This window comes from Molossus molossus, unplaced genomic scaffold (genome assembly GCF_014108415.1).
Source record: "Molossus molossus isolate mMolMol1 unplaced genomic scaffold, mMolMol1.p scaffold_m16_p_8, whole genome shotgun sequence".
Lineage (NCBI taxonomy): Eukaryota > Metazoa > Chordata > Mammalia > Chiroptera > Molossidae > Molossus > Molossus molossus.
In genome coordinates this window covers 88209005-88236699 of record NW_023425402.1, presented here as the reverse complement: position 1 = coordinate 88236699, position 27695 = coordinate 88209005, and the positions used below count along the sequence as shown (strand labels likewise).

The following is a 27695-nucleotide window of genomic DNA, read 5'->3' as shown; positions in this document are numbered from 1 at the left end:
TGAGGTTCTCACTAAGTTAATTGAGCATCCTTATAAGCAGTATTTTGAACTCAGCATCTGTTAGGTTGCTTATCTCCTTTTCGCTTAGTTCTTTTCTTGGGGTTTTGTTCTGTTCTTTCATTTGGGACCTGTTTCTTTGTCTCCTCATTTTGGCTGCTTCTCTGTGTTTGTTTCTGTGTATTATTTAACGAGTGGTATGGGGCTAGCTGAGACCAGATGCTGCTCGTTTGAAAGAATTTAGGAAAAACCTGAAGCAGGATCCAAGACAGGCCAATCCTATGGTTAAGCAAGTGGCAACAGCTTGGGTGGGCTTGAAAGTTGGGTGGGGCAGGGCCTCAGGGAGTCAGCAGGGCGGGGCTACCAGTGTGAGCCAGGTTGCTGGAGTCCCAGATATGGCTTCTGTCTGCCGCCCCAGGGAAGGGCTCACCAAAGGAACAAAGGCCTCTGACAGCACGTTTGTTCCAGAGAAAGCCCCCTCTCCAGCCCTCGCTCCAGTGCCAAACAGCTCAGTTCTTCCCTGTATGTCTCTGGTGCCCCTCGAGCTGCTTCCCCTCCAAGCTTAGAGGGAGAGAGTCCGATAAATCCGTGCGCGGGCCCTTTAAGGAGCTGCCTGGGGCTCCAGCCGCCTCAGCCTCCCTGAGCCTCAGTTCCCTCCTACCGGTCTGGATGTGGCTGCTGCTCTAATTCCGTAGCTGTAGGACTTCCATTCAGCTCGATGTCAGGCGGTTTTGAATGATGGTTGTTCTGTAGTTTAGTTGTAACGTTGATGTGGTTGTGGGAGGACGCGATACCGAATTTACCTACCCGCCATCTTGACCGGAAGTCTGCCTTACTTCTTCCTAGTAACCGTTGTTACTGTTCTAAGCAGCTAGTTACTGGCTTGCTGACCCGTGTGCACAAGTCGGGATGGAGAAGGCACGATGAGGAGGAGACCCCCAAAGCGGTGCTGGGGCACCTCCGCCCCCAGGTGCTGGCTCAAGGCCGTCCCACCGCACCTTGGTGTGTCACTCGGATGGTTCCATTCTCTCCACTCGGTTCCCTTTTGACAGCCTTAACCTCAGGCTTCTACAACTACTTTTGTGTGGGGTTCCATTTAGTTGAACAGTCATGTTTGGAGGACCTGGTATCAGCTAGATATTGCGATACATCCTGGGCTGGAAGAGATGACTCAGACAGTCCCCGAGAAGATTGTGTGTGGGGAGCATCAATGCCGGAGTTAGGACAGTAATCGTTCAACACCTACCACGGAAGCAAAGCGTTTCTGAGCACACAGGGGCCCTTCTGACACACACTGAAAACAAGCACAGGGTGACCCTCCTTCCTTGAGCTCTGACCAAGATCAGAAGGTCAGGAGAGCATGTTTTGTGTTCATATGACCATTTAAAAATTTTAAAACTTATCAAGCTGTTAGTATGTGACTGGCAGTGTTCTAATTCATTTGATCCTCATAACAACCCCATGAGAGGTACTATTATTACTCCACTGATGTCACAGAAGCATAAAGAGATTAAGAAGCCAGTCAAGAGATAAACAGCTAGTGAGTGGCTGAGCCAGAACTCCCATTCAGGCCATGTGCCTGCCCCCTGCTCTGTGCCGCCTCCCCATGGTTACCACTGACATCACTGGGTGGTTGACGGCTGCTGGTTAACGCCTCAGAGGTGGGGCAAGTGTGTGTTGGGGGACAGTAACGTCTCAAATGTAGAATTCTTTTGGTTAAAAGTCTTTGAGAAGTTTTAGTAACCATCTACACCAAACCAAATTTCTTCTTCCAAACCTTTCTTGGGCTAGTGTAACTTCAATACATCGTGTTTCTATATGTAATGATTGCCAACTTAGGCCTCCATTTGCAAATTATGCTCTGCTTGAAACTGGAGCTTTGTTATTTGGTAGTAGAACCACTGTATAACCCTTTTATTTTAAGAGAATATTGGATAGTATGTCCTTGTGATTCTAGAAGGAGAAAGGCCTCTGAGTGGAATGTTGGAGGAAATGTGGTTGCATTTGAACATCTTTACTGAATTCTCTGGAATTCTAAATAAAAACTCCAGGGGCCTTGGAGGCTTCTGGACAGCAAAGTCATTTTCAGAGAAAAACAGATGTTTTCTAGCAAGTGCTCAAATTCTAAGAATGGTCTCTTTCTCAGATTAAGTGTTAATAAAAAATAGCTGCACAGTGGGGATGCTGTCCTACGGGTTCTTTTCCTTCGTGTTCCCTGGCTCTCTGAGCCCCAGCTCTGACCTCATGTGGAGGGCTCGAGAGGAGCCTCTTTCTCTAGCTGTTTTATTGCCTCTTTCTCTCCTTACGCTGAGTGTAGCTGGGCACAGGACTCAACTCAGATTAAAACCTGGATGTCGCTTGCTTGATTCATACCTTACAAAGTGATCACATTCATTTCCAATGTGTAATTGAAAGTATTTATTAAAAATCATTTACCTTTTGGTACCCACCTTTGGTCTTTGCTGCTGCATGATGTCCTCCATCATTCAAGAGTGGCCCCTTTGGTGGTTCAGGGGTAGATTCCTTTCTATCTTTCAGATTTATTATGCCTCTCCGTTTCATCCAGAAAACAGGAAGGTCCAGTCGCCCTCCCTGCCAGTGGGCTGCTTGGGCTCTCAGATGACCTCTGGGGACACAATATAAAGGAGGTTTGCAAAGTGTTCTCTGTAGACCTATTACTGCCTCCAGACTGCACACAGAATCCATAACGGAGCTATTGCTGGGCTTTGGGTCCCAAGAGGAAAAGCAGGGTCAGCTGTATGTCAAAATCTTCTGGTCATTAATGTCATTAATGCTCCCTTAAAGAGCCTGTTCCCACCACCCCCAGCCCAGGATCTTCGGGTTCAGTACCACTCTCTGGGTATCCGTGTGCAAGGTGCACATGACCAGAATGTCCCTGGGGCCATCACCATCAATCTAGACCCTGGGTCACATTTTCCAAGAGCTCAGAATTTTCCCCCTTTCCCTAAGGCTTGGGAGTGGATCTAGGAGGATTCTGTCAACCCCAGAGTCGCTCCCAGGCACAGAGAGAATGCTGGGACTAATTCTCTGGGCATTCTAATGGCCAGCTAATCAACTCTCCCTCACCGGGTCCAACACCTAAGAATAATGCTTCATTCATTCATCTTTCATGTTATTCTGACCCAAACTTCTCGTGCCAGAGTCCCCCTTTCTGACCCTTCTATTACATTCTCTGACACTTCCAGACCAGGATAAACACACTTACATCGCTTCCCTCTGCACCAGACATTCCTGTCTCTCAAGTTTTAATCAAAAACTGTCCCTTAAGGACACTGATTTCTGGAAGCCTCCCAAGTGGAGGCCACTTGTCACCAACTGGCCTTCACGTCAGTGCTAAGAAAGGGGGTCAGTGTCACCCAAGGTCGCAGCAGTGTCATTTCACATCAGTCCTCCACCCTCACTGAGGGGTCAAAAGCCCTAAAGCTGTTCTTCTTGGGCTTCTTGTCACGAGCGTCTCGGCCTCCTGCCGCCGTCACCACTTGATGGTCCATAGTTTCTACGTCAGTTACCGGAAGGCTCCGGGCCTCTCACCGCACGTCCTGCCACATCCTGCATGGCCGACGTCAGCAGTGACATGCAGCATCCACCGGGCCTTTCTGCTCCTCACCCCGTGACTGTGTTCTCCACGCTTCTGAAGCTGCCACGCCCGAGCCAGCCTCCTGGACCGGCCCTCGCCTCACACTGGTTTGCTTCTAAAAGAAGGAACGAGCGGGTCGAAACGTCTGGAACAAGAATGATGATGGGATAGCGGAGAAGTGAAGATGTGGTCAGGACGCATGGTCTCCAGATGGCTGGGGCCAGGGGCATGCTGGAAGGGTGTTTCCCTCGGAGGCAAATCTGAATGAGTAGGACACGAACAGAAGGAAGGGACAAAGATGCGCCTTTAATCCTCTTTCCTGTGACTTCTCCAGGCTTTCCCTCCAAGTGTGCAAGATCCACCATCTCAAACCTGAAGCCGGCTGTCCCAATGACCTCACTCCCGGGGAATCTGGACGATGACCGAGCGTGTGTGGCCGTGCGTGGTGGGGGCGGGGGAGGGAAAGCACGGGTGACAATGACGCGTGTCAAGGTGTGCTGGGCTGTAGCGCCTTCTTCCCCCACGATCACGTCCACCCGGAACTTCAGAACGTGACGTCACTAGGAAATAAGGTCTTTGTAGATGTAATTAGTTAAAATGAGACCAAGCTGGGTGGGGTGGACCCGAATCCCATGACTAGTTTCCTTATAAGGAGAGAAAACAGACGCAGCCTCCCCGGGAAGAAGGCCGCTGAGGACACGGGTAGAGGTCGGGCTGTGCTGTCACAACCCACGGGACCCCGACGACTGGCCACCGCCAGAACCTAGAAGGGCAAGAAGGGATTCTCCCTGTAAGGCGGCGGGGAGGGAAACGGGAACCCTGTAATAGTGCCAACAATAAAAATAAAGTTAAAGAGAAAGAAGACAGGATTCTGCCCCGGAGCCTTCAGAGCAAGGCTCTGCGGACAGCGTGGCTTCTCACTCTGGCCTCGAGCTGCCGGGGACACGTCTGCCTTGTAAGCTGCCCGGTTACAGCAGCCCCAGAAAGCTCATTCCCGAGGCGGGAAGTGATGTGGTCTCATCTCGGCTATTCTCCCTCCAAGGCTTGTTTTCCCTGAATGTTAATGAAAATCATTACTCCCTGTCCTCTCCCCTCCTTGCCTCCTATCTCCATTGATAGTCCCCCTTGCGCTAGAAGAAGATCGAAGACTCTTTTGCAGCAAATGGAACGAGCAGCACCACCATTGCTTTCGGTTGATAAAAACAACTATTGATCAAGTGTCCATAATATGCCAAACACTGCATATTATTTAGCTCTAATCCTCACTACGCATTTGCAAAATAGGCTATATTATTACTGTTTCTGAAATCCAATCCAATCTCAGAGTCACTTCCTACAAGCGATTCAATTTATAGGGACAGTTTAATGACATACTCGACATCCGGTTTGAGCCTTTACCAGCTGCGCATAAAAAAACATGTGAGCCCTAAACACTTAGCTCTGAATAGGACAAAGAAGAAACAATCATGTAACTGCTTGCTCCATAGTTTGTTTGCTAGTCCAAATAAAACTTTATGAACATATGACAGACCTTTTAGATATTCAATCCAGGCTTCCTGCCTGTGCCCCTCAACCCCTGAGCACTTTTCCATGACACTCGAACACACCCCAGCTCAAAGGCTGGGCCCTGGCACAAGGCCCGTTTGCTAGCCCGCCTGCCCCCAAGCCCTGCTCAGCTCGTTCTGCTAGAGGCTGGCACTGGCCCGGACTTCACTGTCTGTGCTGTAATTGACTGAACAAGTCAGTCAGGTTAACACGTACAATTTTACCTGTAACGAGAGAATATGCTTCTCACTTTTGCTCGCATATAACACTATTGATATTTTGTTTTCATTTTTGTTATTTTTCTCCAAATGGGGATGAAAGTTCATTGACATGTTAAGTCTGACTCCCCTATTAGAAAGGTCCAAATGAAAACACAACGGTCGAAACAGGAAGAAATAAACACTCCCCCCCCCAACTGACCCTGCAGTCCGGCCCCTTAGGCTTACTCTGCTGGGCTGTTAAAAATGCCCGTGAGCATCCTGGGAAGAAGAGCAGGAACTGCTGTGTGGTATCGAGTGCCTGTAAGGAAGGACAGAACAGGAGGTCATCATCTACGGCCATGTTTCTTTTTAAAGATGAGGATTGGAATTCGGCTCTGTCTTTTCTTGGATTATGCATTAAAACAGGACTTTTATTTGCCCTGTAAAAAAGTAGACTTCTTCCCTGGCCGGTTTTGCTCAGTGGTTTGAGCGTCGGCCTGCAGTCCAGAGAGACCCGGGTTCGGTTCCCGCTAAGGGCATGTACCTCGGATGCAGTTTGTCCCCGGCCCTGGTTGGTCGTGCGGGTGGCAGCCACACAATGTGTCCCTTTCATGTCGATGTTTCTCTCTCTCTCTCTTCCTCTCTCTCCCTCCTGCTCTATCTGAACAAAGAATGGAAAAATGTCCTCCAGTGAGGATAAAAAAAAAAAGTAGACTTCTTTGCAGTTGCGTGGGAAACACTGAGAGGTCTTTGGACATCAAGTCCTTCAGGGGATTGATTACCTTTGTCCTCACCGCTCAGAAGAGCGGGCTCATCAACCAGGAGGAGAGAACTTATTGTCTTCCTAAAACATGTTCCTAGAAACAAATAAGGCTATCAGAGAGAAAACAACATTTGCATTCAAGTTCTGGGGACACTGATTGTTACAACTGGGACTTTTTGTTTGTATTTAGATGCATTATTCTGATATGATTTTTCAATTTATCAATCAAAAACATATTCTTTCATTTGAATATTTATTTAGTACTCTGTGCTACACTATGGAGACTATATTTTGAAAAGTATTTACTCCTGCCCGGCTGTATGGCTCAGTGGTTGAGCGTTGACCCACGCACCAAGAGGTCGCCAGTTCGATTCCCCGTCAGGGCACATGCCCAGGTTGTGGGCCAGATCCCCAGTGGGGGGCATGTTCTCTCTCATCGATGTTTCTGTCTTTCTCTTCCTCTTCTTTCCTCTCTCTCTAAAATCAATATAGAAAAAATTTTTTAAAAGAAGTTATTCCTGTTATCAAGGCACTTACAGATCAGGTTTGGGAAGGTTATCTGTGCACAAGTGAGGGAGATGACCACTTTTGCCATCGCTTATTGGGTGACTTCTATGTGTCAGGTGCCGTTCAAAGTGCGTTACGTGCACAGACTTAGTCTTCAGCAACTCTATGAACTAGGTGATATTTTTATCATTATTTTACCAATGAAGAAACTGAGGCACAAATTGTTTAGAAACTTGCCCAAGGTCAAACACCTAGTAAGTGGCAAATTCAAGCCACAAACTCAGGCAAATTAACCACAATTGTTATATTACATCTCATGTTGGGTAGAACATACATACATGTCAATAATAATAAATAACTAAAAAATCACTAACAACACTAAGGTAAATGATAAATGGGGAGAGCATATGATAAATGATAAATGGGGAAATCATTCTGGGTTGTTGTGTTCAAGGAAAACTTTGTGAAGTGAAAGCACAATCGATCCCAACGACCTCACCCACAGCACCTTGTCGGAGCTGCCCGTGAGCACTCGGAGGCTCTGAGAAGCTGCGGCCGAGAACCCGTGCGGTGAACCCACTGTTTCCCAAACTCTTGGGATGTGAAGCCTTGTTTCCCCACAGGGAATACTTAACAAACATCATTTGGCACAAACTTTTTATTTATTATTATTATTTTAAAAATATATTTTCTTTATTGATTTTAGAGAGAAAGGAAGGGAGAGAGAAATAGAAACAACAATGAGGGAGAACATTGATTGGCCACCTCCTGCATGCCCCCCACTGGGGATATGGCCCACAACCTGGGCATGTGCCCTGACCGGGAATCGAACTGACGACCTCTGGTGTGTGGGTCGATGCTCAACCACTGAGCCACACTGGCTGAGCTGGCACAAACTTTTTAGAGCGAGTTTGCAAATGTTAGTTTAGAAGAGTGAATTAGATCTTAGGGTCATCTATCACAGACTATCCTGCATTTCTCCTCCTCTGCTGTCAGTAACCAGAAAGGATCTGAAGTTATGAGAGGAGGCGCTGTTAGAAATGTCCACGGGTGGGATTTGTAGGCTATGAGTGGAATTCATGCCATCAAGTTTTATTTATTAAGTAAACCTTCTCTCTAGCCGGGGTTGTATTATCATGAGCTCTAGGGAAGGCATAGATTAAACAGGTTGGCTCACTCTGGCTGACAGCAGTATTTACTTTAAAATCAAAAAGGACAGTTTCGCCCTGGCCAGTTTGGCTCAGCGGTTACAGCGTCGGCCTGCGGTCTGGAGAGACCCGGGTTCGGTTCCCGCTAAGGGCACGTACCTTGGTTGCAGTTTGTCCCCAGCCCTGGTTGGGTCATGTGGGTGGCAGCCACTCGATGTGTCCCGTTTACGTTGATGTTTCTCTCTCTCTCCCTCCCACTCTATCTGAACAAAGAATGGGAAAAAAAAAAAAAGGACAGTTTCTTATTTTCTCTGGTCTTATCCATGTATCTTTAGTTCCACAAGAACACTGTCTTCTTCTATAATACATTTTTATAATATTTTGTCCATATTAAAAGGATTATCTTATGGTCAAGCTGGTTACCTGTAGGTATAATCATGCTCAATGTCTATTAATGGGTCTTATGTTTCCGTTTGCACAAAATCATACAACCTACAGAAAGCAAAAGACGTATCCCAACTCTCACGTTGTAGATTCTTTCTTTAAAATATACAGGCATTTACATTTGTTGAGTATCCCTCTTCTGTTAGAAATCCGTATGTTTTATGTATGTTCTCAAATGTTGACCTCACAACCACTCTGGGAGGTAGGTGTCCCTCTCACTTATACATGAGGGATGGAGGCTCAGAAAGAGTAAACCACATCGAGGTTAAACCACAAGTGATAACAGTGGTTTGAATTCTGCTCCGTCAAACTTCAAAGCCCACACTTTTAAAACGCTATCACATTGCTTCCTTAAAAGGGAAAAAATTACTGAAGAATAGATCAGCCCTCGAACGACCAGAACATAAAGCATTTCAGACAATTGAATCAAAGGTACACCATTGCTTAGATGACTAAGACAAGGCAATCTTCAAACCATAGCAACTAAACGTTCAATTTTTTCCAATAATCTCTCTGGCTTAAAAAAAAGCAAGCCCGTCATGGACCGTTTCACAGTGAAAAGCTCCTCGTTTAGTCGCTGCCTGAATGTTTGTCCATTCCACTCCCATGGGGGCAGGACTACCTTCTCCGTCCCCCGGGGTGTGAAGAAGCGCCCCTGGCCCTGCCGGTTTGGCTCAGCGGTCAGAGCATCACCTGTGGACCAGAGAGTCCTGGGTTCGGTTCCCGCTAAGGGCACGTACCTCGGTTGCTGTTTGTCCCCCACCCCAGCTCCACCACTGAGCCAAGCCAGCTGGGGCTCGTCCCCACCCCCCCCCCCTTTTTTTTTATCCTCATCCGAGGACATTCTTCCATTTTTGTTCAGATAGAGTGGAAGGGAGAGAGAGAAAGAAACATCGATGTGAAAGGGACACATCGAGTGGCTGCCACCCGCACGACCAACCAGGGCCGGGGACAAACTGCAACCAAGGTACATGCTCTTAGCGGGAACCGAACCCGGGTCTCTCTGGACCGCAGGCCAATGCTCTAACCGCTGAGCCAAACCGGCCAGGACAGCCTCCCCCCCCCCCCCCCCCTTTTAAAGCACTGTTTTCTTCCCACACATTTCTGACAGAACTATCAGAAGAAGATGCACGATCTTCTACTGTGGAATCTAGAGACTAAACAGAAAAGTAGGCTGTAGCTGAGGAAGAACTTTCATTTGAGCAGCGACGTGAAGGGCCAGTTCTTTTACCCAATCTTGCAAATAAATAAACACATAAATTAGTAATCCCTTTAAGCAATGTAAAAATGAGTTTGATTTCCCAAAGACCATCAACACTTCTTTACATTCCCCCCATGTATTCTCCATGGTCTCAGCCATGTGCGAATAGCAATTGGCCAAACTCCTTGTAACTGAAGAGGAGAGAACTTGCTTCTTTGAAAAGACCTTCACATACTGGTGTTTGGTGCTTTTCGTACACACTTTTATTTGCCAGAACAATATGATAAAGTTATTATTATCTGGAAATAATATTATAGGGGGTTCAGTCACTTTGCTGCAGTCACAGAGGGAGTTAGTGACAGAATCAGGACGGGGACCCAGTGTAGTCTCCAAAGCTTACCTGTGCCCTGTGAGGCTGTACTCCAGGGGAGAAGCAATCCGGTCTCTGAGCAAGTCTGAATGCTCCTGGAGGGGCGGGGTCTTTTTACACCCCAAGTATCTAGCACAATCTCTGGCACATAGTAGATCCTCAGTCAATATCTGCTGCACTGAAATTTAACTGCTCACATAGACGTGGTCTGTTGGACAATGTTTCGGCTAAGTTCTCAGGTGCCTTAAAGTCATGCCTGACCTTTAATTGGGATGCCACTAGGGTCTTGCTTTTTACTTTTTTCCTTTATTGATTTTAGAGAGAGAGGAAGTGAGAGGGAGAGAGAGATAGAAACATCAATGAGAGAGAACACCAATTGGCCGCCTCCTTCATGCCCCGCCCTGGGGATCAGGCCCACAACCTGGGCATGTGCCCTGACCAGGAATCGAACCGGCGACCTCCTGGTGCATGGGCCGACACTCAACTGCTGAGCCACACCAGCTGGACTAGGGTCTTACATTTGACTTTGACTTTGTGATATAGAACGTGCCTAAAGGAAAAGGGCTTTCCCTTCAGACCTGGGAGGCATTAAGAAATCAGTCAGATTCTGAATACCAATCTTAATGTAATGGATGTGGGGATATGAAGACACACGCGTGTTTCTGGGGAAAGAGGGTGGTGTTTTGTTGTTCTATTTCTAGATAAATTTAGGACACCCACTTGTCCTTCCTGAACAGTTCTATTGCTGTTGGGGGCTTCCAATCCTGATAAGCAAGACCATGTTTTGAACATACAAGTTTTGAATTGAGTCTGTTGTTTTCACAGCCTAAAACATTGAATCACATTCTGTGTCATACATGAGTTTTACAAATGTGAATGAGAAAAACCTCAGGACTCGGGGAAGGTGGAGCTGAATGGTGGTCCTCTTTCCCTAACTTGGGGCGAACTGTAAGTGCTGCCCTTTGGGCGTGGCTGTGTCTGCACCCCTAACGAAGGAAGTCCCACGGCCCATTTCTGTATCTGTGGTCTTTTTCCTGAAAGTTTCCTCTCCTGAGCAGGGGGTCCTTTTGGTTGAATCCAATTGGATAGCTGGCAACATGTTACCCGGTGAGAATCAGAATATTTTCATCTCGTTATATTTTTAAGAAATTATCTTTATTTTAATTGTTTATCTAGACATGCCAATGGATGTTTAGGCCACATTTTGAGCAAAAACTCACAAGGTGTTTTTTTTTTTCCCAAACCTCACTTGTGTACACAAAATAACACAATTTTAAGGGTTTGCTTAAAAGAACAAAGCATAAGAAATACAGTGAGATACAAGCTCATAACCAATTTTCAAATCAATGAGCAGATCTGATTCTACATGAGAGAACGTTACAGAACAAGTCTGTGTTTGGTAGGACTCTATGAAGACAGTGTTGTTGCAGGACGCTCTCCGGGTCCCTTCGTGGGAAGCCCTAGGCAGGTAGAAACAGAGCCAGAGCGGGGGTTTCACTCAACCTAGGGGGGGGGGGGGGGGGGGGGGTCAGGGTTTCACGAACCAGGTTCTGAATATTCATGGATGCTATTAAAAGGAAAAGCAGGCTTTGCCTATCGGGCCTGGCAGTGTTATATATTCTCTCTCTCTTAATTTGATTTCAACTTTACCTTGCTTACTAAAGATAGCCCTTTAATTCCTTTCTTCTCAAGCAATAACACAATTAAACTCAATAAGTCAGCTACTGATGGTCCATGAACCAGAAGAAGAATGTGAAGATGAAGTCCATGGATGATCCGCCAGCTGTGTCTTAACTGGTAACTGGAATATTGCAAGAGAGCCACTGGTAGGCAAGAAAAAAACCACATTTTCACATTCTTTCTCTTTCTCTCTTTTTTTGGCCTCAAAAAAAGAAACTCAAGAAATCTCCAGATGGTTGATTGGAGGCTACAGATGCATTTAGTGTACGCATCATGTCTCGTTTTACTTCTGATTTTTATTGTACTAGTAGCTGCTTCATAGGGTTAACTATCGAATATTTGGTAGTTTTTTCTGGGAGTCATTTTTCTTTAAGACCTAACTGTAACATAAACACTTTGCCCTATAAACTTGGAACTACTAAAAACACCCTCCATATTATTTATTTAAGTTACCATATAAATATAATTTAAACAAAGTCCATTTCCTAAAGTCAAGGTTGAGCTAAAATAGCATTTTATTTCTTATCTCTACTATATTGCCCCCAGTAATTGCTTTCCTTGATTTGATCACATGTATGTTAAAAATAGATACTCAAAAGCCCTTTCTGCATCACCAAACCAAAACAAGTGAGGTTTGGAAGCAGGGATACATTCAACATATTCTCTTTGGGGGCCCTACCAAGCTGAGAGCTTCAGAGTATAAAAGCAATGAAGAATCATATGTCAGTTCATAATTATTACAAAAAATAAAAATAAAAATAAAAATAAAGTTAGTGTTAAGTTTTCACAACTTTCCTTCTTACCCCTACCAACAGTTTCAACGTATCAAATCCATCCATTTCGTGAGGTTTTCACACTTTCCTTAGTACCATCTGACAATCTCTCCATATGTAATGAAACTATAACCAACGTTCTAAATTTCCCCTACACCTGCACTCTGCAAGCCTCAGTCTCTCTGCGGGAACTTATTACAGTCCAGTCAAGCTTCTAACATTTCATTTGTGTGTTAGGAGAAAAAAAAGTTGCACTTAGGAAATGAGAGTTAGCTGGCATTCGATCAGCTTGCGAAACAGCTTGATAGCAGCAGAAATGATCATATCATCACCTTCCACCACCATATCGTTTAAGTAAGGGGCAGTGCCAATTTTCATCTAACTTTAGTTATGCTGGAACTTCTAAAGAAAAGGTGCAATGCACAAAGTTTAGCCGACTAGAGGAGAATGCTGTCACGAACTGAGGTTGCAGCCAAGTGTCTGCAGAAAAAATAATGCAACAGAATTCCCAGGTGCTTCTGCTAGCTACAGCCATGATTACGCATAATGACCTACCAGGAAGGTAAATTCTGTCAGAAGACGGACATATTTTCTTTACTTAAATAATGTTACCTTCAGCTAAATGGGTGGGTAGGTGTTCACATGAAATGAAGAAAAAAGAAAAATCCAATTATGGTTAACACCAAAAAATTGCAGGCCAACCATAAACCAAAAAGGTGTTTGGTGCTGCAGCCGTGGCAGAAGGAAGCCTGCTGGGAGGCAGGGCCTCCCTGCCGACTCCAGGGCGGGGTCACAGGAGGTCCTGACACCTGCCGTGTCCTGCAAGCTGGACACACTGCCATGTTCCATGGCAAGTCACACACACAGAAGCTTCTCGGCTGGTGGGAACAGAAAGTGCAACATGGCCATGTGGAGAAGTGACTCAGGCTGGCTGAAGGGTCCTGTCACTCTGGGGAAATGAGCGGAATGCACAGAAGTTTCCAGAGATTCCCTCAGGGGCTCCATTCAGGTGGTTGTGACCTCAGCTGGGGTGCCTACAGGTGGACGTGGGAAGGAGGTTCAGAAGGACATCTGATATCTGTGAGGATTTAAGTGGGGCAGCTTTCAGAAGATGAAAGACGTGGAAAGTTAAGGCCTTTATCTGCAAACAATAGAATATTAATAAACTCTATACCATATTTACAAATGCATTCTCTTGTATTAAAACTAACAGGATTCTGTCACAGTGCCATTGTTTATAGAGGGAGCCATCCCATAATACTCACGTATTTTGGCATGAGAATCAGTAGCGCTTGGTATTTACAGGAAATGTACATGAGTGAATATAAACATGTCACTGAAACTGAGTTATCGCTAAAAGACAGATTGGCTAATGGTGCAAAGGAATGAGCTGTGCAGCACCTTCCCCTCGGGTGGGACAGGAAACGTGGATTCTTAAACTGAGAAGATGCCCAATCTCGGACCCAAAGTGCATAAAATCAGTAACAAAACAATGAACCCCCAGTTCAAGTTTGGGTACACTGGGTAACCTTAGTCCAAAGTTTTAGAGCCATTGTCTAGTGCATAAAATATAAAAGTTAAAAAGATTCATTATTATTTTATAATAATAATCATTATTATTATTAAAAGAGAAGGTCCTTTCTCTCATGCTCTCATTTGTGCTCTTGCACCGAGATCAGTATCCTTGGATTCCAAATGCGCTGGTGTTTTCTCAGCAGTCAGATGGCGGATGCTCAATGCTCTGGGTGGAGGAGCTGCTGCCTGTCACAGTGTGACCCAGGGCCCTGGGGACGTGGCAGAAGCACCTCTTCTTTCTCCCCAGGCTTCTCCTTGAGGGGCAGGTGTGCTCCCGGACTCAGCGCCCAGGTTACTGAATGGAGTGTCCGCAGTGAATGCTGAGGTGACGGATGGCTTCTGTACACGTGGAGGAAGGAGGGAGGCAGGTGAGGAGGAGGAAGGTAGCATTCCGAAGAGCCCCAGAGGGAACCCAGAGAGTGGCTGGGCCAACGGGCAAGAACCCCTAGAGGTCCTCTGAGGAGGCCTCTCGGGGCGGTTCTCCTGTGTGCAGAGCAGGGGACAGCCTGTGGCACTACGGGGCGACGCCTTCGGTCACAGTCTGCTCCTCGGTCTCAGTCCCGTGGTCTGCGCGGTCCGGGCCGCCACTGCCACCGCCACCGCCACCGCTTTTGTGTTGCTTGGGCAACAGGCTCTTCCACTGGGCTTTGTTGTGTGCGAGATGGCTTAGCATGAGCTCAGACAGGGCGCTGTTTCCGGTGAAACGGGCCCATTCCCGGAACAGTGGCTCCACGATGTAGGTCATGAACCCTGGAACAGGCAAGGCCGGACTCATCACCACCGCAGGAAAGCCCACTTCTCCCTCCCTCCCGGACAGCACTGGGGCCCACGACGTGCTCGGCCAGGGGCATGAAGGCAAGCCAGATGTGAGCCCTGCCTCAGCGGAGGAGCACGAGAAATGTTCACTTCAGGTCTGGCACGTAACCCCTCCGTGCCTCAGTTTCCCCATGGGTAAAAAGGAGCTAAGAAGGGTACCGAACCCATAGGTCGTTACGACAATGACATGACTTAACACATGTCTGAGGCTTGGAAAGCTCCTGGCACATGGTAAACACTCGGTGGATATTGGTTATTATTCTTCGCAAAGGGAAAAAGACATATAAACAAACAAGTGGAAGAAAGCCTGTGTTAGAGCTGAGGAGGACGGGTGGGGAGGGCAGGAAAGGGAACATGCTCTCAGGAAGGGGCACATCAAGGGTTTAGAACATCTGAAGATTCATGCATTTAGCCTGTAGAATATTGTTTTCCAGGATTATCGTTTCCTAGTTTTGTCTTTCAATTATGTTAAATAATTAAGAGTAGGCAAATAAAAGTTCATTTATCTTCAATACAGATTTTTATCTGCATAAAAAGTCTTGGTTTAACAACTAGATAAGATTATTTGATATTAGACTTCTTTGTTTGCACGTCTGTTCTCTTAATTATTTTAGACTTGTTGCTTTCTAATCATATTTCACTCTTACTGTGTGTTTCATATTAACATGATTTATGCAGGCAAAGATAACTTTCTGTCTAGGCTGGAATTGTTAGAATCATCGCAAACTTAGACATATTTAGGGTTTATTGTATTTCCTTAAAATGTAGGTGTAAGGAGAAAAGGTAAGTGTTTTTCAGCATAACAGTCTTCCGCCAGCTCACCCTGCATGCGTACAGGCATGTGAATTACAGGCTTGATTTGATTATCTTTTCAATGAACAAAGAGCAGATTCTTGGCCTCTGAGGATGCTGTAGAGATGGGAAGAGGATACAGCAATGCAGAACTTACTGTGCATTTCTGCATTATCTCATCTTAGGTGACATATAATTTAAATATTATGAGATCATATTAGATAACCCAAACCTGAGGAGGAACAGTAAGTCAGCAACTTTATGTCTGTATTTTGATAAATTTATGTAGGGAGTTAGCAAGTAAAGATTTCATTCTTGAGTTTTCTTGCTTCCTATTTTTTTTTTAAATCCTCATCCAAGGATATTTTTCCATTTATCTTTAGATAGAGTGGGAAGGGGAGAGGAAAGGGGGGGAGAGAGGGAGGGAGGGGGGGAAGAGAGAGAGAGATAGATAGAGAGATAAACATCGATGTGTGAGAGACACATCAACTGGCTGCCTCCCGCACGACACTGGCCAGGGCCAGGGACAAACTGCAACTGGAGCACATGCCCTTGACTAGAACTGAACCCGTGACTCTGGTTCGTGGGCTGATGCTCTGATCACTAAGCCAAACCAGCCAGGGCTCTTGCTTCCTATTTTGAACAGGACAGAGGAAATTGCTGCATTACTTAGGACCCACTAGAAAAATCTCTGTCTGGGATGCTGAAGCCTGCAGCCCCCATTAGACCCTGTTTATCTGTTTGGATTTTTCCAGTTTAGCCTGATCTAGCCCTGCACACCACACTTCCCAACCCTGAACCCACACAGCTGGGAGATGGGGAACAGAGACAGAGAAAGACGTATGAAGCAAGGGTTGTTTTATAATCATCTTCTCTCTCTCTTTATTATTGGTGTGCTGGTGTAGCATCCATGGGATTTTCCTAGTCACTCAGTCCCCATCCCATTTTAAAAACAGGTATCTATGGTAACCATTTTCCTGAGCTGCAATTCAGGACATATGATCTGACAAAATAAGTGTGTTCTCATGACAACAGGATAGAATCTCTGAAATCAGGCTTGTCCTGAAAATCCGGGTTGTGTGCTTAACAATGAGAATATTTTCCTTTGGCGGTTGCCAGTGTCTGGCAGATTTCTTTCTAGCCAGAGTTTCACAAAGTGGGTCAGTGGATTAGGATGTTGGTCAGGGTGGATTCCTTTTGTATCACATTGGCAGAACCTCGGCACCTAAAGCAGCCTGACGGGAGGGAGCTGGGTCCGGGCAGGCGGAGGCTGCGTTTCTGTTAATGTTGCTCCTCCTTCCCTCCCCCAGCGGTTCTGTCGCTTCATCGGCCTTGGATTCTCCCTGGGATCAGATTTTAATAACCCTTTCCCCTTTTTCAGTCAGAGGAATCATTTCAATTGTAAAAACAACAGAACAATATTAAGGGCAATTTGGGAAAAAGAGGACAATCAATACTCTCCTAGTTACAATGTATCTATTTTAATGTTTGTGGAGTCCATTCGAATCTTTGTAACTAGATTAATTTTGCCCGGTTCCTTAGGATGACGTCATCACACTTTGCGGGACTGTGGATTTCATCTGACCCCCTGTGACCATAAGCGTATCATTGAACTCGCTCTGGTTTTCTCAATTTTAAGCTTATCTTCTCCAGGTGCCCCCTTCACTCCCAATGTCAAGGCGTCAAGCTTGGAGCCTTGCAGAGGTCTGCGACACTGTGACAGCGTCGCGCTGTCTGAGGGTCTGTGGAAACATGAAAATCACGCCCTGGTACCTGTCAGGACCATTGCTTATAAGTAAGAGTTCAAGTTCTGAGTGGTTTTAGGTGGAGGCAACTAAAGAAAGACTTGCTTTACATGTGGGTGGAATGGGTAGTGTTCACAGTGACAGAAATTCCCACGGGGTCAAAAGTTTTTACCCACTAAACTGCCTAACTTCCAGTTTGATTCGTTAGTGATCTTACATATAACTTATTAAAGTGGTAATTATTTTAGATTCATTAACAACACAGTTTAACAGTTCAGTGCAGTTGACACTGGGTGTGGCCCCAGGACAGTGGGGCGAGGGGTGTACTGAAGGAGAACAGAGGGGCCCTGGTCTGAGGAACATCTCCCCTGGCAGAGCTCAGGGCCGGCCCTGGGGGGGTGAATGCTGGGCACGAAGCAGCATGAACCAGGCTGCAGGGTCCTAGAGGCCGAGGCTATGACTTCTCCCTCTTTAGTACTAAGAATCTGAGCAGCGAGGAGTTGATTCTTATTACTTTCCTTCTACACTGGTTTTGATTTAATTCTGAAATATGAATTTAATAAAGTTTAGTTAAGGGTCTGTAACAAAGCCTTCACCCTATTTTTCACCTTCTCAACTGGTAATGACCTAGTAGATTAGCCGTGATTAGCGTGTTTATCTGGACTCGGCCATTCACGGCCTTGGTGAAAGCCAGTCTGGGTCTTTAAAAGCTGTGTGCAGATCTTCCCTCTGTGCCTCTTGGCAGAGGCGCCAAAAATGTTCCTTTGAAATCGAAATTGAATTTAACTCACCAATTTGTATACTAGGGATTGAGTCTTTCTGTTGATTACAAAGAGGACTGATTTCCAGTTGAAATTTCTGTTCAAGGGCACCTAAGAAGAAAGAAGAAACAACACATTGATAATCCAAAACTTCTGCAAATGAGTGTGGATAGTTGTACCAACCTAGTTGGAAGTATCTGGGGACTACTCTTCCTGCCTTGTTAGCATTAGGAAGCCTTTAGCTTTGACTTGCTCTGCCTTGCTCTGGTAGCTTCTGTGAACATTTAAAATATCAAAGTGTCAATGACCATTTATAATAGGATTGTTGTGAACAGTTGTGCTCTGGGACCAAAATAAAGTTTTGAACAAGTTCTATAAAAACAAGGACACAACTAATGGGCAATTTCCTAATGTGAAATGCAAGTTCTGGCTTTAAATTGCAGGTTAAGAAAACAGATTTTATGCTTCTCCCCTCCTTTCGCTCTTCCTGACCCTCATCTGGTTTCGATGGAACAACCAGAGATAACAGGTAGGTGGGACGTGGAGATGAGGGACCAGGAGAGCTCATCTGAAGGGCCTCTCGCTGTGCAGCTACAAACTGAACAGAAGTAAGGGTCTGTTGGCTTTCATCCTGAGAATTTTACCTAGTGTAACTGAAGGTTACACAAAGTACGAAGGTCAGAATGATAGCTCTCTTTAATCCCGACGGCAGCTAGGAAACCAAAGGAGAAATGGACCACGGAAAGCTTCATCAGAATACTTTTATTGATTCTTCCTGAGGGTGAAAAATTGTGGGTAATTGTTGCATTGGGAAAATAATCTCGTTAATTAGTAGATAAGCTGCTCTTCAGAGGCATTAGCTGGGTTCAGAGTTGTGAATGTACCCCTCCAAACCACAGGAGATAAAAATACAACATTTGTATTGAGCTCACGGTGTACCAGGTACTTTCTACACATTGACCTAGGTACTTAATTTAATTATTTTTACCTAAGTAATTAATTATTTGCAAGGAACTAATTATTAAAATCTTTATAACCGCATTGTAACCCCCATTTTGTAGATAAGGAATTGAGATGAAGGAAAGGAGTATGTTGACCCAAGGTCACACTGTTAGTGAACAGGGCAGCCTGGATTCCATCCTAGGCGGTCCGGCTCCAGTGTCTGCAGTTAGCACTGAGGCAGAACCTTCGAGATGCCACATCTCCATCATCCTCTCTAAGACGGTAGCTGTGCCGCCCCTGCGGTCTGTGCCCTGGTGCTTCTCGAGAGTGTTGGGAAGAATCACTCTGCTGAACCTGAGGAGTTCAGGGAAGCCCGGTAACAGCCTTCTGAGGGCGGGGCATGCCGCTGTCCCATAAAATGAATTCCCCTAAAACCGATTCTACTCTCATGTTCATGTTTCTGTAAATAGTGGTTTTTCAATCGATCTTGACACTTTGGAGAAATTGTTTTTGATTTTTCCCTTTCCTTCACCCTCCACATTGAGGCAGCAAATCCTGTTTATTCCTCTTTTGGAGTATGTTTCCCCTACTTTCACTCTGCCTAACTCTAATCTGGTTGCTTGATGACTTGTTCTTTTTTTTTTAATCCTCACCCGAGGACATTTTCCCATTTTTTGTTCAGGTAGAGTGGGAGAGAGAGAGAGGAAGAGAGAGAGAAACATCGGCGTGAAAGGGACACATCAAGTGGCTGCCACCCGCACGACCAACCAGAGCCAGGGACAAACTGCAACCGAGGTACGTGACCTTAGCAGGAATTGAACCCAGGTCTCTCTGGACCACTGGCCGATGCCCTAACCGCTGAGCCAAACCGGCCAGGGCTGATGACTTATTCTTAGTTTTTGCTTCTTAGCTAGTTTTCTTCCTTCAGTATTCCTTTCACTTCAATTATATATGGTGCCCTAAATGTACTTTCTATGAGAAAGTGCCATGTTCAATTGCCTGGTGTATACTCCACAAAGCCTCTCATTTCTCACCTTCTATGGGACGAGCTGGTCCATGAGGCAGGGGTATAGGGCCCCACCTCAGTGCCTTTGCCCATTTCCACTCCTGTCTATGTAGACAGTGCTGTCCAATTGGATTTTCTGCATAACAGACATGTTTCCTGCACTGGCCATTACAGTAGCCCTTTGAAATATGATTAAAAATAGTGAGGAACTGAAATTTTAACTTTCTGTCATTTACTTAATTTAAATGTAAGTAGCCATGTGAGCCTTGTGGCTATCTTATAGGAAAGTACAGAACACTACTCATTCTCCAACTCCCAGCTCAGATTCTCCTTCCTCAGCCCTAGATCTTCTCCTGACCGCTACACAGAGGTCTTCCACTTAGATCATTCATTCATTCACTCACTCAACATATATTTATAAAACACTGTGTATTTTAGACACTTTGTTAATCAACACAGAGAATCCAAAGAGGAAAATGGCCTACTTTCTTTCCTTCAGAAACCTTACTGCTTAGTATTGTGAAGTTATGAAACATTAACTATAATTTGCATAATTTATGACATCCCCACGGGGCTTGGTGCATAGGGAAAATTACAGTGTTACTGAAGGTTAGACAGGCTGGGAGCAGATGTTCAATAAAAACTTCTCGGACCTTGGTTGATTGAGAAGATACCAGTCTAGGACAGAGATTCTACTTCCTTAAGGCATCAAGAGGAGAGGAAGAACCCTAATCCCCAATCCCAATCCACGGGATATCTCGTCTTTCTTTCTCTCTCTGTCCACAACCTTGATTGCAGGGGGTTTCCTCTGCTCATTTAGATACTTAGGCTGGGACTGTTAGTAGCCTATGGAGACCTAAGTCCTAAACTAAAAGCCAGAATAAGATTAATCAAAATGATAAAAGTCATGCTTACGGAATTTTAAAAATATCAATTCAATATGGAAGACATACAGTTTGGACAAGAATCTGGTCTTCTCTTAAACAGGCTGAACTTCTGCTAGACCAAAAATGCAATTAAATAACAAGGACCCAACACGCCCTCTCTATTCCTCTTTCTCTGCAGGAGACAGGCCAGGGCAAAGGCACGGAAGCTCACCTTCAGTGATCAGAGTTACAAATGTTCTAGGTTGTTCCATCGTATGAGGCTGCACATGTGTACAGTCTGAGGACCATAACCAGTTTTTTTGCAAAGAGATCTTACAGATTATTTTTCTTGGTTGACCCCATTTACTTCCCTTAATTAACAACTTTGATTCACCAACTGCGCAGACCTTACAATCTGCCCAAGTGACATGGTCCTCAAATTGCTCATAGTCCAAATAAGGGTGCAAGATAGGCAAATGAAGGGGTTCTACTGTGATCCATGCCAACAGGAGCACATGATTGAGTCAAAACCAAGAAGGACAAAGTGGCATCTTTTCTTTCCTATTGATTGAGTCCCAAGAATGAAGAACCAAGGACAGCCCTGGCCGGTTTGGCTCAGCGGTTAGAACGTCGGCCTGCGGTCCTGAGAGACCCGGGTTCGGTTCCCGCTGAGGGCGCGTACCTCGGTTGCAGTTTGTCCCCGGCCCTGGTCGGTTGTGCGGGTGGCAGCCACTCGATGTGTCCCTTTCATGTCGATGTTTCTCTCTCTCTCTCTCTCTGTTCCTTTCTCTCCCTCCCCCTTTACCTGAACAAAAAACAAACAAACAAACAAAAAAAACACACACACAAAAAAAACAAAAAACCAAGGACAAAGTGGCATCTTTTCTTTCCTATTGATTGAGTCCCAAGAATGAAGAACCTAGCCCTTCTCGTACTGTGCTATGTCAGTGTTTTTTATACCACACAGTAAAGAAAGTACTTAACTTCTCTAATCTGAAACTTCTCTGTTCCAATTTCACTCCGTTTTCCTTTGTTTTCCCCTCCGTGGAGATTTTACATCAGGGGTAACTAGAAATGACCTTGTGATTTGTAACCACTTACACCCAACCGAAGTGAAATGACAGAGTGTGGGAGCACCGTGAGCGTGTTTCCTCCGAGCGACAGAGACAGTGAGCAGAGCCTTCGTCCAAACACGAACCCGATCCATCTGTCTGTCTTCTGTCCTTGGGACCATTACAATGTCACGGACACATCTTTCGATGGAGGCTGCCCCACAAGGCTTACTGCTGCTACTGACATCCCCACGGAGCTGGTATGTGGGACGCTTCAGGCTTTATTTGTTCTCAGCCTCTCGAACCTGAGCCCATCACTAACACCCGGGCACTGCGGTGCCTGGACAAACGTCCTGGGCCTGAAGCCGGGCCTGAGGAGACAAGGCCGCGTTTAAAGGCTCGTAGCCCGCCCAACGGCAAGCTCCTGCTCCAAGTCGTGGCCTCGTTTCTGAACGAGGTTAGTTTCTTAAAAATATACCCTAACCAGCCCTGGCTGGTTTGGCTCAGTGGTTGAAGCATCGGCCTGCGGACCAGAGAGTCCCGGTTCGGTTCCCACCAGGGGCATGTACCAAAAAATATATATATACCCTAACCACGGGCCATTTGACTTTTCACGTTTGTATTTGAGAGGAGGAACTCAGTTCTTAGTCAGCTGCGCTCTATTTCATCATTAGCTGCAGTTAAGAGAGTGAGGGGAAGGAACACAACAGGAGGTAAGTCCTTCTGGCAGCGAGGAAAACACTGGCCGCAGACGGCATTTAACCTTCGGGCTGCGCTCAGCTCATTAAAATGAAGGTCAGAGTGAAAATCAAACTGTCCCTCACACTTTTATATCCACAGAGGAAAACCATTAAAAAAAAAAAGGAGATATATATATATATCCCATTCTCACTTTTATTGCACCTCATTACTACCTGTTTCTGTAATAAGTCAATGTTATTTATTTTGAAGTTATTTCCAAAAAAGGGATGGACGGTTTGTAAGAGAGCTAAAGAGAAAGGTTAGGATAATAGGAGTTGGTGGAAGAACAAACGTCATGACAGATCAGCCTCTTCCTGTTTGACTGGGGTAACCGACCGAAAGGGGGAGGGCCGTGCGACCCACCTTGCCTGAAGAACTCCTCACAGACCCGCTCACTCCACTTCTTGCTCATCTCCCAGATTCTGCAAGGATTGCAGATGTCAGCACACTTCAGGGCAATCTGAGAAGGACAGGGCGGGGAGAGACTGTCAGAGGGTCACCTTGCAGCAGGAATGCACCCCGAGCCCAAGGGGCGGCCAGCCTGCCAGCGTGCCGCCTGGTGCCAGGCCTGCGCTCACACCGGCCTCCCTGACGTGTCTCTTCAGGAAACAACACTTCTTCACCGCACACAGACCCTTCATTCAGAGCTGCCGCTTTATAGCAGCGAGAAGGAGAGAAGAGCCACCGTCCAAGCACACGGAGCTTTCTGGAGGAGACGTGGGGTGTGCTGGCCAAGGAAAGCCATGGCCTGGTTCCTTCTGCGGCCCCACCTCTCACGGGCAGGGAGGCCGAAGGACTCCAGCCAGGCTCAAGTGAGATCATTTGGACCTCACTCTCACAGTGGCCAACATGACCAACTACATACATCACCTAGATGATGTGTGTTGGCATTTATGTGCCCGTGTCTCTGTGTGTGACCAAGTGCAGACTGCCAGCCAGGGAGCTAGGTCACATCAAAGCGAGGAGTGTTTTGTTTGCAGAACTAAATCAAGGCCTCTTAGTTTGCCGCACACTGGCCTGGATCCGGGATGCCCGCGTTCTCAGTGATGATGACCCTGGGAGGGTTACCTTGAGCACCAAGAGAAGTAGATTCTGCCCCTTAGCACCAGCCGCAGGAGACGTGCCTGCCCACAGCAAGGTCTGTTTGTTTGACTCAGCTTCCTGGGATCACAGAACTGCTAACAGTGCTGGGGTCTGGGACAGTCTGGGTCACATTAAGCTGCAAATTTGGTCGTTTCTTTTTTTTCCTGGTTAACGGGGGCACCAGTACACGCTGGAGTAGGTAAGGGGCAGAAGTCCCCTCCAAATTCTGCCCTTTCACAACGTGGCTCAAGTCTCTAAAATCAGACCCTGTTGAAGAAACGAAGACACAGGGCTGCTGCTGAGAGGAGAGCATTTCCTGGGAAGGAAGGGGAGCTTTGGACACTAGGGGGCAGCATGGAGGCTGGAGCAGAAAAGACTGCCCAGTCAGCCAGCCACATGCAGCTCCGCCTCTCTGGTTCAAGTTGGTCTACTTAGATGCGTCCAGGGTCCATTCAGTCCATCTTTTGTGCCAAAAGGAAGACAAGAGAAAATGGAGGATCAAGAAAAAGGCTCTGGTTTGGATACCACGTCAGAGTTCTACTTCTGGGGTCCACTCCTCTTGTTCTCATGTCAAAAATGGCTTCTTGCCACGGAATGGCACAGAAAGAGCTGGGCTTGATATGATTTAATCCGTCCAGTTAAAACGGTTTATTTATCAGTGCCTAAACATGCAAAGACCAGGTAAACGTGAGAGCCTGAGAGGAAAATACGAGTTTAGGGAGTAAAAGGAAATAAAGCAAGGTTTGATTGAATAGGTTTTCGGTAAGGGGAGACTACTGGCTAATCAATTTTTTATTTTTATTAGTTCACATAGTATACTTTTGTGTTGTAGAAGCAGCCTTCTACAACTGCACAGGTATCGCAGAGGTCAAGTTGGCATCAGGGCCCAAAGGCAGTGGGCTCTGGCTGCGCACAGCTGCCCAGTGGGACGCGTCCTGTGTGGTGAAGCAGTAACCAAACAGGAAAAAATGAGATGTTATCAACGTACTGATACATGCTTGGAAACCACTCAAGAAATTTCACATTGTCTCACAGCTTTGAATAAAGTGGGTCACTGCTCTAACTTATACCATGGGAGATACTCTTTCTCAAATGTGCTAAAATTACTGACCATGTCCCCAAGTGTTTTTACCCAGCAAGAATACGGCTTTGTTGTTGTTGTTTACCTGAAGCAGAAAGTGTCTGTCCTGTACGTCCTCCAGCCTTAAGTCTTTATTTTGGAGGTGAGCTTTCAATCTGGTCAAAAACTCATTCTGCCTGTTGATGTCTGTTGCCAAGATCAAGGAGCCCAGCTGTTGTTCAATATCCCGTCTGCATCCACAAAAATGAAGGAGAAAACACACACACAGAGTAAATCCTTCTGAGGAGGGTGATTGATTCTGTCATCAACAGGTGGCTTGTAATCTATTTCTGCCTTGGATACTGTTTATTACACAGAGTCCCATCCCTCGCAGCATAGGAGTGATTCTCTCACGCACCATCACGTCTGCCCTCGGACAGAATGCATACTAAGAACTGCAGAGAGTGACCAAAACCTCGGGTGGACAAAGTTGGGGTAGTTTATACATTCCCATGGCTCCTCTGGGCAGAAAAACTGAAAGCCAACTAGAAATGTATGCTTTAAGGAGGACACAGAAAGGCTCTCAGAATCACAGGAATTTGGGTTGTGCTTTTATAGCGTTCAAACCAGCTCAAACAGTAAGATTTCATGGGGAAAAAGAGAGCACAATAACAGCAATGATAATGAAGACACTACTGTAGTGACTGATACTGTGGGAGGGGAAGATCCATCAGTGAAAACAACACAGTCTGGAAAGAGACACCGCAACTTCAAGGACAGTGGTTGATTAAGGCACTATTCCAAACCAGAAGGCAAGCAGTGTACTGGTCAAAAACGGTATTGAGAAAATGGGGTACTTTGGGAAAATAAAACAAAAGTAATCAATGAAAGGAAAGATTCATAGCTATTTCTAAAATTTACCTTTAAAAATGAAAAATATTTAAGTAGAGTGCATAGAACATACATACACAGCTTAATGAACCAATATAAAATAAACGTAATCATCACCCAGGTCAAGAACATTGCCTGCCTGTACCCCAGAAGGTCCCACTGTATCTCTGTCACACCCCTCTTCTCCCAGCCCCTGAAGTAACCATTCTCTTGATCTTTATTTAAAAAATTTTCTTGCCACTTTTAATAAATTTACCACCTATACATGTGTGTCTAAATAATATGATTTAATTTTAACTTTAAATTACAAAGTAAATATTAGTTTGTGACTTGCTTCTTTAGCTTAACATTATTTTTTTAAGTCATCCAGGTTGATGTGAGCTGTAGTTCATCCATTTTCATTATTACACTGTATTCTATTGTAGTAATATTCTACAATGTTTTTATCCATTCCACTTTTTGATGGTCACTTGAGTTGTTTCTAGTTTTTGACTACTATGAAAAAATGCCACAGTGAACACCCTTATAGACCTTCCTTCATGCATGTGCAAAAACAGTTTCTCTAAAATAATAGTAGTAATAGAATGAGATTCTCATGGCTTTATATTTTTACTCTTTGCATTTTTGTCAGTCTGAGAAGTATGTCATGCAACTCCTTTAATATAAATTTTCTTGATTACTAGTTAGGTTGGACATATTTTCATGTGTTTATTGACCATTAATATTTCCTCTTCTGTGAAGTTTCTATTCTAGTCTTTACCTGTTATTCTACTGGGTTGTCTTTGTTTTCCTTACTGATTCTAATTGTTTTTTAAAATATTTTTTCAATAGCGGTCCTTTGTCAACTGTGTGTTGCAAATATCTTCTTCCATAATGTGGCTTGTCTTCCTGATTTTTAAATGACATCTTTTGATAAAAAGAAGTCTTGATTTTTAGTATAGGCTAATCTAGAATTTTTTTTTTTTTTTTAATGCTCACTCGAGGACATTTTTCCAATTTTTATCCTCACCCGAGGATATTTTTCCATTTCTTGTACAGATAGAGTGGGAGGGAGAGAGAGGAAGGGAGAGAGAGAGAGAAACATCGATGTGAAGGGACACATCGAGCGGCTGCCACCCGCACGACCAACCAGGGCCGGGGACAAACTGCAACCGAAGTACGTGCCCTTAGCGGGAACCGAACCCGGGTCTCTCCGGACCGCAGGCCGACGCTCTAACCGCTGAGCCAAACCGGCCAGGGCCATTTTTCCAATTTTTATACAGATAGAGTGGGAGGGAGAGAGAGGAAGAGAGAGAGAGAGAGAAACATCGACGTGAAAGAGACACATCGAGTGGCTGCCACCCACACGACCAACCACGGCCGGGGACAAACTGCAACTAAAGTACGTGCCCTTAGCGGGAACCGAACCCGGGTCTCTCCGGACCGCAGGCCAATGCTCTAACCGCTGAGCAAAACTGGCCAGGGCCTAATCTAGAATTTTTTAAAATTTATGGTCAAGCAATTCTTTTCTGAATTTTCCTTAGTTTGTACAGTTAGCCTTTTTAACCTTTACTTTTAAAATCAGAAAAATTATTTTAAAGCATTTGTGTAGGGACAGAGGGAATAATCATGGTATTATGATGATAACTTTCATGATAAAGTCCTTTCACATATATTATTGCATACCAATTATTCTTTTAGCAAGAGCAATTTATAACATTGCATCCCACAAAGACAAAAAATATGGTACTTTTATTTGGAATCCATGGGATGAGTGGGAGTAGCTTCGAAAATGAATTAACTGAGCAGCAAGCAGAATTAACGTGGGTATTACAGGAACAAGTCCTCCGTTTTTCCTTTTGTTTTGTTTTGTTTCCCTGTTCTCACTCTCCTCCCTTCCCTTCTCCTTCATTTCTTTGGCTGACCCTTCCACTAACCTCCTCTTTTCAACTCCTTCTTACTTGATTTTTTGTTGTACTGTTTAGTTCTTTTTGCATTTCTTTTGATCTTTGCAATTTATCATCTTAGTAAAAGGCACACGTTTTTGTTCCATGCATGAGGATTGGTTTTTAGTTCCTGGGAGTAAAAAGTTATCAGAACTGAAGTCCTTCCTGCAAACTCAATATCCCTCTGGGTGCTAGGAAACAGAGTGAGAGAGTG

General features: G+C 45.3%; 1 protein-coding gene across 1 annotated transcript in view; it reads right to left on the bottom strand.

Moving 5' to 3' along the window:
- Positions 1-11392: 11392 nt before the first annotated feature.
- The window catches only part of PDE7B (phosphodiesterase 7B), a 465832-nt gene continuing 449529 nt past the window's right edge, over positions 11393-27695 (bottom strand). Inside the window, exons 11-14 of the mRNA XM_036247767.1 lie at positions 24772-24916; positions 22886-22982; positions 17946-18026; positions 11393-14551 (exon numbers count right to left, since the gene is read on the bottom strand). Of these exons, the coding sequence (XP_036103660.1) occupies positions 14316-14551; positions 17946-18026; positions 22886-22982; positions 24772-24916 (559 nt within the window). The 3' untranslated portion in view covers positions 11393-14315. The remainder of the gene's footprint in view (positions 14552-17945; positions 18027-22885; positions 22983-24771; positions 24917-27695) is intronic.